At 44.3% G+C, this 15,790-nt stretch overlaps 1 protein-coding gene across 1 annotated transcript in view; it reads right to left on the bottom strand.

Moving 5' to 3' along the window:
- Positions 1-489: 489 nt before the first annotated feature.
- LOC134353478 (myosin-binding protein C, cardiac-type-like) overlaps positions 490-15,790 on the bottom strand; it is a 111,498-nt gene continuing 96,197 nt past the window's right edge. The window contains exons 20-22 of the mRNA XM_063061481.1: positions 10,915-11,051; positions 10,156-10,342; positions 490-938 (exon numbers count right to left, since the gene is read on the bottom strand). Of these exons, the coding sequence (XP_062917551.1) occupies positions 892-938; positions 10,156-10,342; positions 10,915-11,051 (371 nt within the window). The 3' untranslated portion in view covers positions 490-891. The remainder of the gene's footprint in view (positions 939-10,155; positions 10,343-10,914; positions 11,052-15,790) is intronic.

Here is a 15,790-nt window from a genome sequence, read left to right as displayed (position 1 = left end):
CTGCACCTGCTTTTTTGTATTTATCAGCCAAGGTAAAGAATGTAAAGTTAGAAAGATTTCACTGCAACTGTATACAGCACTAGTTCAGCCACAGCCTGAGTACTAAATGCTTCACTGGTCACCATGTTCTAGGGAAGAGTATTCCACTGGAGGAGGTGTGGAGATTAACGAGGATGTTGCCAGAACTGAATAAATAAAGCTACAGTCCTTAGGAAGGGTGTAGAGGGATATGGGCAAATGGGACTAGCTCAAATAACAGCATGGACAAGTTGGGCCAAAGGGCCTGTTTCCAAGCTGTGTAATTCCATCATCTCCATTGAATTATTGGGAATGAGCAAACTAACAAAGATTTGAGAAGGGAGAATGACACCCTGCCATCCCTGTGTAAAGAACATTTCCCACACAGATGCAGTGTTTTCAGAACATTCTTAGGAGGGAAAAAAACTGAGCAATAGAGAAGTAATGACGGTATCAAACTGAAACAAAAGATCTTCAATGTAACCACATGGAAAGGAGGTGGTAGAAACGTTTATTTCTTGTGTTGTGATGCACAGACTCCTAACTGGAGCACACAACAATGAAAGAGGAAGATCACCTGTTATGATACAATGTTCATTCTGAAGCCAATCCACATTTCAGTCAGTACAGTACTACAGCAAGAACACCTTCCCTCTCCCCACACACACCCCAGGATAAAACATGATCTCAGTGATCAGAAGAGGCAATGCTCGCCAAGTGCAACCTTTCCATTGAAGCAAATATTAAGGTGGTTTATGCAAAACATGTTCTGAGCCGTGCGGCTGGACTAAACTACAAGTGAGATGAACCAATTCAAAGGTGTGGAGGCGAGCTGGACTCTGGGCCAAGGCTCGATCTGCTCTCGATTATTCTTCAGCCTTTGCTAGTGGTCAGGGTCAGTACTACCACCTCGCTCCACCCTACAACCAAGAACACACACAGCATCAGTGGTCAGACTTCATGGACAGAATTACCGCTGGGTTTATTTTCCCTCCCATTCTCTACCACCTTGACCATCTAGCCTCCTTGAATTGTTACTTATAATCTAACTGGCTGCTTCATCTGTTTATTTTATTTTAGAGATAGTTGTAGACTACTACAGCACAGAAACAGGCCTATCAGCCAAACCGGCCCATGCTGACCAAGATTTCCATCTAAGCTCATTCCATTTCCCCATCTTTGGCCCTATCCTTTTCAACCTTTTCTAGGCACGTACTTAAACAGAGGTGGTGCAAATGCCTATCTGTTCATCCCTCCTTCCCCCCCACCCCCAATCCATCCACTGAATCTTACCTCTGACAACACACCACTGGGACTCCTATGGCACTGTGGGAAAGAGAACAGGGCTCTGGTTAATGGTTGGGGTTCAGATTGTTAAGACAAGAGGAAGAAGAGGATAGGGATCCTAGTGAAGGCTCCATCTACTAGTTTGGTTCTATTGCTGTTTCTTCCTCAGTGAAGACATAGTCCTTGTTTAATCGATGTCCTTTTACCTTATTCCCTTTTGTAATTTTTTTTGTACAGCACCCACATCTGATCTTTTCCATTTGACATACTCACAATGCCAGTTTGCTCTCATTCTCTCTTCCCTTCCTTTCCTGACATATGACCAAGCCTACTACAACTGCCGATTTTATAAGCCTCTTCCTTAGGGATAAATATTGCCTTTTAGCTTCTCCTGTTAGGTATGGATAGACCATATCTAGGATTTTGTACTTTATTTTTGCAATGAATTTAATTTATATACAATTCCTTTAAATCTCGCCATTGCCTGTGGTTTCCCAATCAACAAACACCCCTACCGAGATGCAGCACAGAGCGTCATAGGAAGTCATTCCCGCCTGTGGCCATCAAACTTTACAACTCGTCCCTTGGAGGGTCAGACACCCTGAGCCAATAGACTAGTCCTGGACTTATTTCCTAGCATAATTTACATATTACTATTGAACTATTTATGGTTTTATTACTATTTATTATTTATGGTGCAACTGTAACGAAAACCAATTTCCCCCGGGATCAATAAAGTATGACTATGATTACCAACATTAGAGTCAAAGGGTTACAGCATTGACTCACTTTGACCAACTTTCTGTCAACCACAATCCACACATTTATTCAAACATATTATTGTCTCCACGTTCCCACCAACTTCCCCCTTTATTCTGACTGTTTGCCTCCAGCTGGTCAGTCAATCTTCTACCTCTGCTGGTATCTTTCCTGTGATACCATGGGCTCTTGGTAAGCAGCCTTATGTGTGATTCCTTGTCAAAGGCCTTCTGAAAATCCAAGTAAGCAACTAATTCTCCTGTGATGGCACTGATTGTTATAGAAAAATAGGGGGCTATGGCTAACCAGAGGTAATTTCTAAACTAAGTACATGTTCGGCACAGCATCGTGGGCCATAGGGCCTGTATTGTGCTGTAGGTTTTCTATGTTTCTATGTTATTTTCTCAAAGAACTCCAACAGATTTGTCACACAAGATTTCCCCTTAAGGAAACCAAGCTGACTTTGACCCACTTTATTATGTGCCTCCAAGTACCCCAAAACTTTATTCTTCGTAATTGACTCCAACATCTTCCGAACCACTGAAGTCAGGTTAACTGACCTATAATTTCTTTCCTTCTGCCTCCCGTCCTTCAACAGTGGAGTGACATTTGCAATTTTCCAGAGCTTTGCTTCCTCACTGAAATCTAATCATTGTCCACATCGGAACAAATAACTTGGGTATGGACAGGGTGTCAGTTATGCAAGACAAATTTAAAGAGCTGGGTGGGAAGCTTAGGGACAGAACTGACAAGGTGGTTTTCTTGGTAGTTTTGTCCATGCCACACACCAGTCCAGATGAGATGGGGAGATTAGAAGATTTAACGTGTGGCTCAAATCATGCTGTAGTTTAGGGGGGCATAGGCTTATGGGACATTGTGTTACTTTTGGGGCAGACGGAACATGTATTGCCGGGACATCTTGCACTTGAAACGGAGGGGCACTAATGTACTGGGCAGGCGTATGCTTCAGTTAGTTGAGATCTGTTTAAACTAGGGAATGAGGGGACAGGGAACTTAGAATAGGGCAGCTCAACTGTTTAAACACCATAGTGGAGAATAACATATGAGGATATAAACCTATAATTGGCTTCAAAAATATAAAAATTGGTTGGAGTAGGATGCAAAACATCAGTAATAGATGAAGGATGGTCTGTAAAAATGCAAGAAGTACTAACAATAAAATAAACAAGCTGGAATTATATGCAGGTGCTTATAGTATTATATAATAGCAATAACTGAAACTTGGCTGATCTCAAAGGATGATGCTGAATATAATGTTAAAGGATATACTTTACTTGGGAAAGATGGCCAAGATCGTAAAGCTGGAGGTGTACCCATATACATAGGAAAAAACTTAAACACAAGGCTGCTTATGATAGGAGACGAGTGGAGACTTGGTAAAGATATCTGGGTAAGAATTGAAAGGAATAACATTGGGTGTATGATTGTTTTGTTTTGACCCAGTATGTAAATACACCAAGAGGGGAGGCCTTTCTAGGTTTGATATTCTGTAACAATCGGGATAGAATTTTGAGTACAGAAATTGTCGAGCCTTTAGGAACAAATGATCATTGCATTATTAGACTCAAAGTTTTTTTGGGAGAATATATCAGTAAAAAGCACAGCAAAGTGAATTTCAAAAAGGCAAACTTTGAGCAGATATGGCAAAGACTTCAGAAGGTAAACTGGAAAGAACTGCTTGATATTGAGTCAGTTGAGGAACAATGGGGTTGATTTAAAGAGGTAATACATGCAGTGCAGGAAATGTTTATACCCAAGGTCAGGAGAAGCAATAAAAACAATAGCTCAACTACATGGATGAATAAAAATATATATATTTTTAAAAAACTAAAGACAGCAATGTAAGGCATATAGGAAAAATACTAATGATGTTAACCATGGGGGATGTGAAAATATGAGAGCTACAGTCAAGAGAGAAATTCAGATTGCCAAAAGGTAGGTAGAGAAGGATATTGCTGATAATGCTAAGAATGACACCGAGATTTTTTTTCGATACTTTAGAAGTAAAAGCAAAGTCAAGTAGGAAGTTAAGAGTATTAAGAATAATAATGGGGCGTTAAGTTATGCAGAGAAGGATGTAGCGTTGTCGAGCATCACTAGATGTTCAAAATGGTTGGACACCTCTTATCCCACACTTCCTTTCCATGGTACCCACCTGTCTCTTTCTTTCTTACCCTTGGGTTCTTTTTCATCTCCTTCAACATTGTTCATTGTGCACTCGGTGTGATCTTTGCAGGACACCCATTCCTAGGGAGAGTAGTAATAGTACTGAATTTCCTCCATTTGAAGACAATTTCTCTTACTGTGGACTGATGAGCACTCAGCTCTTTAGAAATGCTTTGTAGCACTTTCCAGCTTCATACATCTCCACAGTTCTTCTTCCAAGGTCCTCTGAAAGTTCTTTCAATTGAGGCAGGGTGCACATAAACAGGTCTTTCTTAAGAAGAGCAAGCTCTGTCAGTAACCTGATTTTGGGTCTTTTTTATAGGGCAAGGCACCTCGACAACCCATACCTCTAAACTTATCTTATTAATTGGAACACCTTACTCCAAATAGCTTTTGTAGAAGGCAAAATCCCAGAGGTTCACATTCCTTTTTGAACCTAGACTGTGTTTAAATTGTGTACTCAGTAATACGAGAAGTATAATTGCTGTGTATTATTAGTTTAGACAGATTCTGTCTGTCTATTATTGTGTCAAACCAGATTTTATGAGTATTTAATGCAGAAAACTAGGTTATTGCAAAGGGTTCACAAACTTTTTCTTGAAACTGTATCTATCCTGTGCCTTCCAAATTACTCCAGGAAACTCCAGCTATTGCTGCTCTGCCATCATCCTTGATAGTATCCCCTTCCAGGCAACTTTGACCAGCTCCTCTCTTATGTCTCTGTAGTTCCCTTTACTGCACTGTAATACTGATACATCTGGTTTTCCCTTCCCACTCTCAAATTGCAGGGTGAATTATATAATGATCATTGGCTCCTAAAAGTTCCTCTACCTTAAGCTCCCTAATCAAATCTGGTTCATTACACAATACCCAATCCAGAATTGCTTTTCCCCTAGTGGGCTCAACCACAAGCTGCTCTAAAAAGCCATGTCTTAGGCACTCTACTAGTTCCCTCTCTTGGGATCTAGCACCTTCCTGATTTTCCCAAACTACCTCCATATTGAAATCCCTATGACTATCGTGTCATTGCCCTTTTTACATTTCCCATTGTAATTTATATCCCACATCCTGGCTACTGTTCAAAGACCTATATGTCAAGTCAAGTAACTCCCATCAGTTTCTGAACTCTACCCATGAGGATTCTACATCTTCTGATCCTATGTCACCTCTTTCTAAGGATATGTTTTAATTGTTTTTACCAACAGAGCCACTCCACTCCACCCCTTCTGCCCACCTGCCTGTCCTTTTGATACAAGGGGTATCCTTGGATGTTAAGTTCCCAACCATGATAATTTTTCATCCATGATTCAGTAATGCCTGCAGTATCATACCTGCCATTCTCTGTGCTACAAGCTATCCTGTATATGCGTGCATTCAAATGTAGCACCTTCCATCCTGCGTGTATCACCCTTTTTGATTTTTCACCCATGTTACACTTCAACTCATCCCACTGACTGCAATTTTACCCTACCATCTACTTGTCCTTCCTCATGGTCTCACTACACACTGCACTGACTTGTATACTAACTGCCCTATCCTCAAACCTATCACTTTGGTTCCCACGCCCCTGTCAAATTAGTTTAATCTCCTCCAAACAGCTCTGGCAAACCTCTCCTCAAGGATATTGGCTCCCTTCAGTTTTGTACAGGTTGTACCTTCCCCAGAAGAGATCCAGAAATCTGAAAACTGCCCCCTGCCACAGTTCCTCAGCTACATTGTATGTAATAGAATCTAAATGATCTTTTCCCTACTTGGTTCCTCAGCATTTTGGTGTGGGAAGCCATTTTGTACACATTTGTCACCTTCATTTTTACTGCTAAGATGGTATGTCCAGCCTACGTGTAGATGGAAGCTCTGAATGATTCCTGTTTAACACCCGTATCTTAAATTTCCTGATTTATGCTGTGTGCAATATTATGCTGGTCATTTGGAATAACATTAAGTATCCTTGTTGTCTGCCCTTTCTAACTGTTGAATATTTTTCCATATTTAGGTCTCAGTTCCAGTCACCCTTCAGCCATACATTTCTGTAATTACACTTAGTAGCCACTTTATTAGTGTATGTTCCTGGTCTTCTGCTGCTGTGTCCCATCCACTTCAAGGTCCAACATGTATGTCCAGAGATGCCGTACTGCACACCACTGTTGTATTGCTTGGTTATTTGAGGTACTGCTGCTTTCCTGTCTGCTCACAGAACTGCCACTCACTGGATGGTTTTTGTTTTTGTTTTTGTTTTTACACCATTCTCTTTAAACTCCAGATATTTGTGCATGAGAGTCCCAGGAGTCCAGTAGTTTCTTAGATACTCAAACCACCCCATCTGATGCCAACAATCATCCCATAGTCAAAGTCACTTGCACCACATTTCTTCCCCATTCTGATGTTTGGTCAGAACAACAACCAAACCTTTTGACCATGTATGCATGCTTTTATGCATAGAGATGCCGATTGGCTGATTAGATATTTGCATTAAGAAGCAATAAAGTGGCCACTGATTGTAGATCATGTTTCCATACTTTGACGTCGCTTAGATCTTTGCCTTTATTTCTGCAGTACATATATCTCACCTACTAATTTTCCAACTTCCTGCCATTTTGTTTTTCTCATTGAATCTTCCAAGGTTCAGAGAGAAAGCCCCACCTACCAAATTAGATTATACTCCCCAAAAACCATAAGACCATAAGATATAGGAGCAGAAGTAGGCCATTCAGCCCATCGAGTCTGCTCCGCCTTTCAATCATGGGCTGATTCAATTCTTCCAGTTATCCCCACTCCCCTGCTTTCATCCCATACCCTAAAAGACCATAAGATATCGGAGCAAAAAACAAAACAAAAGAATCCCACAGCTGTGTGAAATGTGATTGAAAAAAATAGGTGTGGCTTTCTTAGAAGCATAGAAAACCTACAACAAAATACAGGCCCTTCAACCCACAATGCTATGCCGAACATGTATTTACTTTAGAAATTACCTCCGGTTACCCATAGCCCCCTATTTTTCTAAGTCCCATGTACCTATCCAGGAATCTCTTACAAGACCCTATTGTATCCGCTTCCACCACTGTTGCCAGCAGCCCATTCCACACATTCACCACTCTCTGCGTAAAAAAAAAACTGACCCGACATCTCCTCTGTACCTACTTCCAAGCAGCTTAAAACTCCGGCTTCTCATGTTAGCCATTTCAGCCCTGGGAAAAAGCCTCTGACTATCCACACAATCAATGCCTCTCATCATCTCATCATCTTCAACTGAGAAGGTGGAAGGCTCAAATAAAGGAAAGAAAATAGAGGATAAAGCTTTTGTGATACAGCAGAGACAAATGTCAGTATGAAGTGGTTGAATTTAGTTAGTAAATGTTAATATTATTTATAGAATGTAAGTGTTGCACACCTACTGGGGTTCCATGGCAGTCCTATGGGCAGTCAACTGAGTGAGAGGGGGATAATGATCCTAAGATAAATATCTTTGGGTCAAGAGGAGGGAGATGTTGGCCAGCAGAAATTACAGTATGCAATGAGTGGATTTGATAAATCTGACAAATCAAGGACTGAAGGATCAGACAAACCACCCCCCCCACCCCCCACCACCATTTTGTGGACTCTGAACTGATACTTGCTCCGAGACAATCTAATCAGAGCAATTGAATGTGGACACAAAGAGCTTCAGGTAATCCTGAGAACATTCCCAAATGAGTAGCTAGTTATTATGTCAAATGCTGGACCTACCAAAGAAACAATCTGTAATCTCGTTGGACTCTGTCTGGGTCACGTCATAAATGGTTTGGACCAGTCAGAGTTGAAAGACACAGATACACAAGGCTGGGGTGGGCAGAACCATAATGCAATGTTGGTTGTACCCTGGACAAGAACTAGTAAGGTGGTGACCCAGGTAGGTCAGGTGACCTTGAGCCAATGGGATGGAGATCCACCAGTTTAATTGATAAGGAACATGGAAAGAGTAGGGCCAATAAGTCTCCAGAAACTGGAGACCAACTATCGTGGATAAGGAGGACCCCACGGACGTGTGGAGATCAGGATCACAAGGAACGCCTGGCTAGCACAGGCTCCTTTCCCGGGTAATAGCTTGTCTCTTTATAGACAGTTCATAGAGAGTCAGGGATTCTAGTAGGGTGCACACAGGGAGATAGCTTGTGAAGTCACGTGAGTGGTAGAATGGGTACAAGTAGAACACACAAGGAATATCCTGGAAATTTTGGGAACCAAGGGTCCAAATGAGAATGAGAAACATTGTTATTGCTATTATAAAGGATTGGAGAAAATAATGGTGTTACAAGTGCCAGATCTGTTAGACCAAATACCCTGTATTTCAGGGAACTTAAGAACCACTGAAATTGTGGATGCATTAGGGGTGATCTTCCAGAATTCCCAAATTTCTAGAAACATCCCACTGGACTTGACACTGACGAATATAATCCAGCTGTTCAGTAGGAGAGAAAGAACTTGAACATCTGTGAATCAGCCGTGGGAGATGCTCTGAACTGTTATTAAAGATATGGTAAGTGAACATTGAAAATGTGCTGAGATTCAGCAAATCACTATAGTTGAGTGAGGGGTAATCGTGTTTTAGAAGGTTGGTGTGATGGATGCAATGTAACAGTATTTTCAGAAACATTTGATAAAGTGCTTTGAAAGAGATAGTTACACAAACAAAGTTTCTGAAGCTGGGGTAAGGCAGCAGCCTTGAAGGCATTCAGTGAAGTTTCATTCAATTGAGCCTTAGCAGCAGGAGTTATTCAAAGGGGGCGGGGTGCAATGGAAGGGGCCTGTTTTCAGAGGGTTTCAGAAAATGAGAAATGATTTGGCCAAGTCTGACTTTCTGAAAATGATAGAGGGGAGATCTGAGCGTTGTATTTATCCAGTTGGAGCTTGGTCAATCTATGTCAAGTTGAGAATGCTCAACTTGAATGTGAAGAAGATGCTGACTGGGGAAGTACAGGGTCACATATCATTATCATCGTCATGAAAGGCCATGCAGGTTCCAGAGAACACATGCAGACATGCATGGGACTTTACATAAAGAGGGTAATGGTGGGGGGGGTGGTACTGAGGGAGGGTCACACGATGGGGGGGGTGGCACACTTTGAAGGGGTAGTACTGAGGGAGAGTCACACTGTGGGAGGGGTGGCACACTGGAGGGAGTTTAGTATCATGCTGTAGGAAGGGTGGTACTGAGGGAGCGTCGCACTGTGGAAGGGGTGGTATAAAGGAGAGTCACACTGGGAGGGAGCAGTACTGAGTATGTACTGTCAGTGGGGTTCGTGCAGAGAAAGTAATGCTCATTAAATGTACATTTGACAGATGAGTACTACACCAGCAAAGTGATCAACCCGTTCTTATTTCTGAGTTCTACTAGTGGCCTCATTTGAAGAATCTTCCAGGGCACCCTCCCTGCGTATTGCAGTGATGTTCCTCCCTGATCAATCCTGCAATGTCCCATGCTCTTCCCTTTTATCACCCTTGAAACTTCAACACAATGGCACGTTGGGCTGCCACCCCTTCCTCTCAACAACAACTGTAACTGCAATATTGTATTTCCCACGTGCTGATCAACGCTCTGAGCACCAGTCCTGGTTGCCAGCTGCTTTGCGGTAAAATGGATTTTGTTCAGCCAACAGACTCCCTCCCACTGTCTCCCCTGGGTTCAGGGGGTCTCCCAGCCCATCTATACCCTGACCTCTCAGTCGCCAGCCGGGGGGAGGCGGTGGGCAGCCAATCGTCCTGCAGAGCTTGCTTTGCACAGATTAACTGCATTACCATGAACTGCGCTGGCTGCTGGAGAGCTGGGACGTCTGGAGTCCGTGAGAGGCCCGCATATACACGAGTGCTTTTCTGCCATGAGTCCACTGACAGACCTGTGCCTGGCTCTGCTGGTGAGTGTATTCCTACCTCGGACCTCCAGTCTGCATTCACTCTCTGCCTCCCCAAGGTTGTTGACGGCTTTGCAGCAGTAGGTCCCGGCATCGAAGGGACACGGCTTCCGGATCTCCAGAGTCAGCACCCCGTGGTTACAGAACGTCCTGTAGCGGGCATCAGTCGACAGGTCCAGATGGTTCTTGTACCATGTCACCTTGGGCTTGAAGTTATAGGAGGGAGAAGAAGAATACGAAAATGTGAAGGAACTGAGGAAGAGGGAGAAAGATGAAAAAACAGCGAGAGAGTGATTGAGGGGGAGAGTTGGAGTGAGAGAGGGGTAAGACATAGGGAGGGGAGAGAGGGAGTGAGGGGCAGGGACGGGGAGTGAAAGGGGGGAGAGAAACGGAATGAGAGGGGAGAGGATTGAGAGGGGTAGGAGAGAAATGGTGAGGGAATGAGGGGGAGAAGGACATGGAGAGGGGAGAGACGGAGTGGGAGAGAAATGGAGAGAGGGGCAGAGAGAGATGGAGAAGGAGTGAGGGGCAGGGACAGGGAGTGAAAGAGGGGTAGGAGAGAAATGGTGAGGGAATGAGGGGGAAAAAGACATGGAGAGGGGAGAGATGAAATGAGAGACGGAGTGGGAGAGAAATGGAGTGATGGGCAGAGAGGGATGGAGAGGGAGAGAGACATAGTGAGGGAGGGGCAGAAGGAAGTAAGAGGGGGAGTGAGAGAGGGTTTAAATCATTGGCCACAGTGAGACTCCAGGCACTCTGTGTCCGGGTAGTCCAATACCTTGGGGGTGCCACGAAGGGCACAGCTGAGGGTGGCATTGTATCCACAGATGACAGAGCGATCAACAAGTGGGCGAGTGAACTTGGGCGGCTCTGTGAAGTCGTGCTGCTTGTAGCTGGGTGGCTTGTAGTCTGTCCCTGCCAGAGTAGCGGGAAGAAACCTGGTTAGAGTCCGGCAGAGCTGGTGTCTCCCTCAGCTGGGTAACCTCCACAATCCAAATCCTGACCTGGGGTGGAGGGGAGCAGGATCATCCTCTGAGGCAAGCCTCACCCCTCCAACCTGTGGGACACTTTATAAGGCAATTCCCATTATACTTGTGTAAGAGGAACATCTTCACAGAGGGAGGTGTGAGGCTGGAATGAACAGTGATAAATGCTGATTCAACTGTAATATGGAGGAAAGATTTGGAAAGGTATGTGGATGAGAGGTATGGAGGGATATGATCCAGGTGAAGTAGATGGGACTAGGCAGAAGACTGGACCAGTATTGACTAAATGGGCTGAAGAACCTGTTTCTATAATTATGACATGGGAATTTACATTCATGGTAAAGACTGGGGTGGAATGCATCATGTCTGATTGTTGGGTTCAGTCCAGTCCCTTGCCCAGTCCCACCTCTAACCTTGTTTAACACAGACCTCTGGGCCCCAGCCCTTACAATGTTTGCACAATCTGATGAAAGGCGATTAAATCGGCTTTTCTCTCCACAGATGCTGCCTGACTAACTGATTGTTCCCAGCACATTCTGTACATGTTTCAGATTTCCAGCATGGTGCGATACCTTTGGTTGGGATGGAAGGAGGACTGTCACAAAACAGAAACGATTGAAATGCAGGGCAGCCAACAGCTAAGACTGATGACCTTTGAGTATTGATCAGCATGGGGAACACAGTATTATTGTGATCACAGTCATCAGTGAAAGAAGGGCAAGGCCGGCAGCTCGGCGTCCCAGGATGTAAAGTTTTAGATGTGATAAAGGGAAGGTAAAAGAGCAGATGGCATCGCAAAATTGACTGGGGAGAACATCAATTCAGTACTCGGGGACTGCTCTTGAAATAAGTCAAATTTAGGAAGAAAGTGATTTTACTACAGGTACCAAATAACCAGTGGGAGATAAAGGAGCAGCTACGCAGACTAAACTAGAGGTTCTGAGGTTGGCCTTGCTGGATTGTTATTGTTGGAATACAGGAGAATGAGGGGTAACCCCATAGAAGATTAAAAAATCATGAGCAGTATGAATATGATGGACAGTTATAGTTTTTTCCCTAGGGTCAGAGAGTGCAAAATGAGTGGGCACAGATACAAGATAAAAAGGGATTTAAAAGAGACCCAGGAGATAACTTTGTTACAAAGAAGGATAGTGCACACCTTAAATGAGAGGCCGGGGAAGGGTCGATATGATTACAACACTTAACCTGTAAAGATCTGCAGGGGAAGTGGTCATTACGATTACAACATTAAACCTGCAATGAGGGGCCGGGGAAGGGTTGAGGTGGGTTCCATTACAACGTTAAATCTGCAAAGAGGGGCCGGGGAAGGGTCAAGGTGGGATCTGTTACAACGTTTAAATTTCAATGAGGGTCTGCGGAAGGGTCGAGGTGGGTTCCGTTACAACGTTTAAACTCAAATGAGGGGCCGGAGAAGAGTCGAGGTGGGTTCGGTTACATAGAACATAGAATAGTACAGCACAGTACAGGCCCTTCGGCCCACAATGTTGTGCCGCCCCTCAAACCCTGCCTCCCATATAAGCCCCCACCTTAAATTCCTCCATATACCTGTCTAGTAGTCTCTTAAACTTCACGAGTGTATCTGCCTCCACCACTGACTCAGGCAGTGCATTCCACGCACCAACCACTCTCTGAGTGAAAAACCTTCCTCTAATATCCCCCTTGAACTTCCCACCCCTTACCTTAAAGCCATGTCCTCTTGTATTGAGCAGTGGTGCCCTGGGGAAGAGGCGCTAGCTATCCACTCTATCTATTCCTCTTATTATCTTGTACACCTCTATCATGTCTCCTCTCATCCTCCTCCTCTCCAAAGAGTAAAGCCCTAGCTCCCTTAATCTCTGATCATAATGCATACTTTCTAAACCAGGCAGCATCCTGGTAAATCTCCTTTGTACCCTTTCCAATGCTTCCACACCCTTCCTATAGTGAGGCGACGAGAACTGGACACAGTACTCCAAGTGTTGCCTAACCAGAGTTTTATAGAGCTGCATCATTACATTGCGACTCTTAAACTCTATCCCTCGACTTATGAAAGCTAACACCCTATAAGCTTTCTTAACTACCCTATCTACCTGTGAGGCAACTTTCAGGGATCTGTGGACATGTGCCCTGAGATCCCTCTGCTCCTCCACACTACCAATTATCCTACCATTTACGTTGTACTCTGCCTTGGAGTTTGTCCTTCCAAAGTGTACCACCTCACACTTCTCTGGGTTGAACTCCATCTGCCACTTTTCAGCCCACTTCTGCATCCTATCAATGTCTCTCTGCAATCCTTGACAATCCTCTACACTATCTACAACACCACCAACCTTTGTGTTGTCTGCAAACTTGCCAACCCACCCTTCTACCCCCACATCCAGGTTGTTAATAAAAATCACAAAAAGTAGAGGTCCCAGAACAGATCCTTGTGGGACACCACTAGTCACAATCCTCCAATCTGAATGTACTCCCTCCACCACCACCCTCTGCCTTCTGCAGGCAAGCCAATTCTGAATCCACCTGGCCAAAGTTCCCTGGATCCTATGCCTTCTAACTTTCTGAATAACCCTACCGTGTGGAACCTTGTCAATTGCCTTACTAAAATCCATATAGATCACATCCACTGCACTACCCTCATCTATATGCCTGGTCACCTCCTCAAAGAACTCTATCAGGCTTGTTAGACACGATCTGCCCTTCACAAAGCCATGCTGACTGTCCCTGATCAGACCATGATTCTCTAAATGCCTATAGATCCTATCTCTAAGAATCTTTTCCAACTGCTTTCCCACCACAGACGTAAGGCTCACTGGTCTATAATTACCCCGACTATCCTTACTACCTTTTATGAACAAGGGGACAACATTCACCTCCCTCCAATCCTTCGGTACCATTCCTGTGGACAACGAGGACATAAAGATCCTAGCCAGAGGCTCAGCAATCTCTTCTCTCGCCTCGTGGAGCAGCCTGGGGAATACTCCGTCAGGCCCCAGGGACTTATCTGTCCTAATGTATTTTAACAACTCCAACACCTCCTCTCCCTTAATATCAACATGCTCCAGAACATCAACCTCACTCATATTGTCCTCACCATCATCAAGTTCCCTCTCATTGGTGAATACCAAAGAGAAGTATTCATTGAGGACCTCGCTCACTTCCACAGCCTCCAGGCACATCTTCCCACCTTTATCTCTAATCGGTCCTACCTTCGCTCCTGTCATCCTTTTTTTCTTCACATAACTGAAGAATGCCTTGGGGTTTTCCTTTACCCTACTCGCCAAGGCCTTCTCATGCCCCCTTCTTGCTCTTCTCAGCCCCTTCTTACGCTCCTTTCTTGCTTCCCTATATTCCTCAATAGACCCATCTGATCCTTGCTTCCTAAACCTCATGTATGTTGCCTTCTTCCACCTGACTAGATTTTCCACCTCACTTGACACCCATGGTTCCTTCACCCTTCCATTCTTTATCTTCCTCACCGGGACAAATTTATCCCTAACATCCCACAAGAGATCTCTAAACATCGACCACATGTCCATAGTACATTTCCCTGCAAAAACATCATCCCAATTCACACCCACAAGTTCTAGCCTTATAGCCTCATAATTTGCCTTTCCCCAATTTAAAATTTTCCTGTCCTCTCTGATTCTATCCTTTTCCATGATAATGCTAAAGGCCAGGGAGCGGTGGTCACTGTCCCCCAGATGCTCACCCTCTGAGAGATCTGTGACCTGTCCCGGTTCATCACCTAGTACTGGATCTAGTATGGCAATCCCCCAGTCGGCCTGTCCACATACTGTGACAGGAATCCGTCCTGGACACACTTAACAAACTCTGCCCCATCTAAACCCTTGGAACTAATCAGATGCCAATCAATATTAGGGAAGTTAAAGTCACCCATGATAACAACCCTGTTATTTTTGCACCTTTCCAAAATCTGCCTCCCAATCTGCTCCTCTGTATCTCTGCTGCTACCAGGGGGCCTATAGAATACCCCCAATAGAGTAACTGCTCCCTTCCTGTTCCTGACTTCCACCCATATTGACTCAAATGAGGATCCTGCTACATTACCCACCCTTTCTGTAGCTGTAATAGTATCCCTGGCCAGTAATGCCACCCCTCCTCCCCTTTTTCGGCCCTCTCTATCCCTTTTAAAACACTGAAATCCAGGAATATTGAGAATCCATTCCTGCCCTGGTGCCAGGCAAGTCTCTGTAATGGCCACTACATCATAATAGAATGTATGTATCCAAGCTCTCAGTTCATCACCTTTGTTCCTGATGCTTCTTGCATTGAGGTACACACATTTCAGCCCTTCTACCTTACTGTCTTTACGCCGTTTATTCTGCTTCTCTTTCCTCAAAGCCTCTCTGTATGTTAGATCTGACTTTACTCCATGCACTTCTTTCACTGCTCTATCGCTCTGGGTCCCATCCCCCTTGCAAATTAGTTTAAACCCTCCCGAACCATGCTAGCAAACCTACCTGCAAGGATATTGCTCCCCCTCGAGTTCAGGTGCAACCCATCCAATCTGTACATGTCCCACCTTCCCCAGGAAGAGATCCCAATGATCTAAAAATCGAAAACCCTGCTCCCTACACTAACTCCTCAGCCACACATTCAACTGCCATCTCCTCCAATTCTTACCATCACTGTCACGTAGCACTGGCA

Source organism: Mobula hypostoma, chromosome 11, assembly GCF_963921235.1.
Source record: "Mobula hypostoma chromosome 11, sMobHyp1.1, whole genome shotgun sequence".
Lineage (NCBI taxonomy): Eukaryota > Metazoa > Chordata > Chondrichthyes > Myliobatiformes > Myliobatidae > Mobula > Mobula hypostoma.
This window is presented reverse-complemented; position numbering and strand designations above follow the sequence as displayed.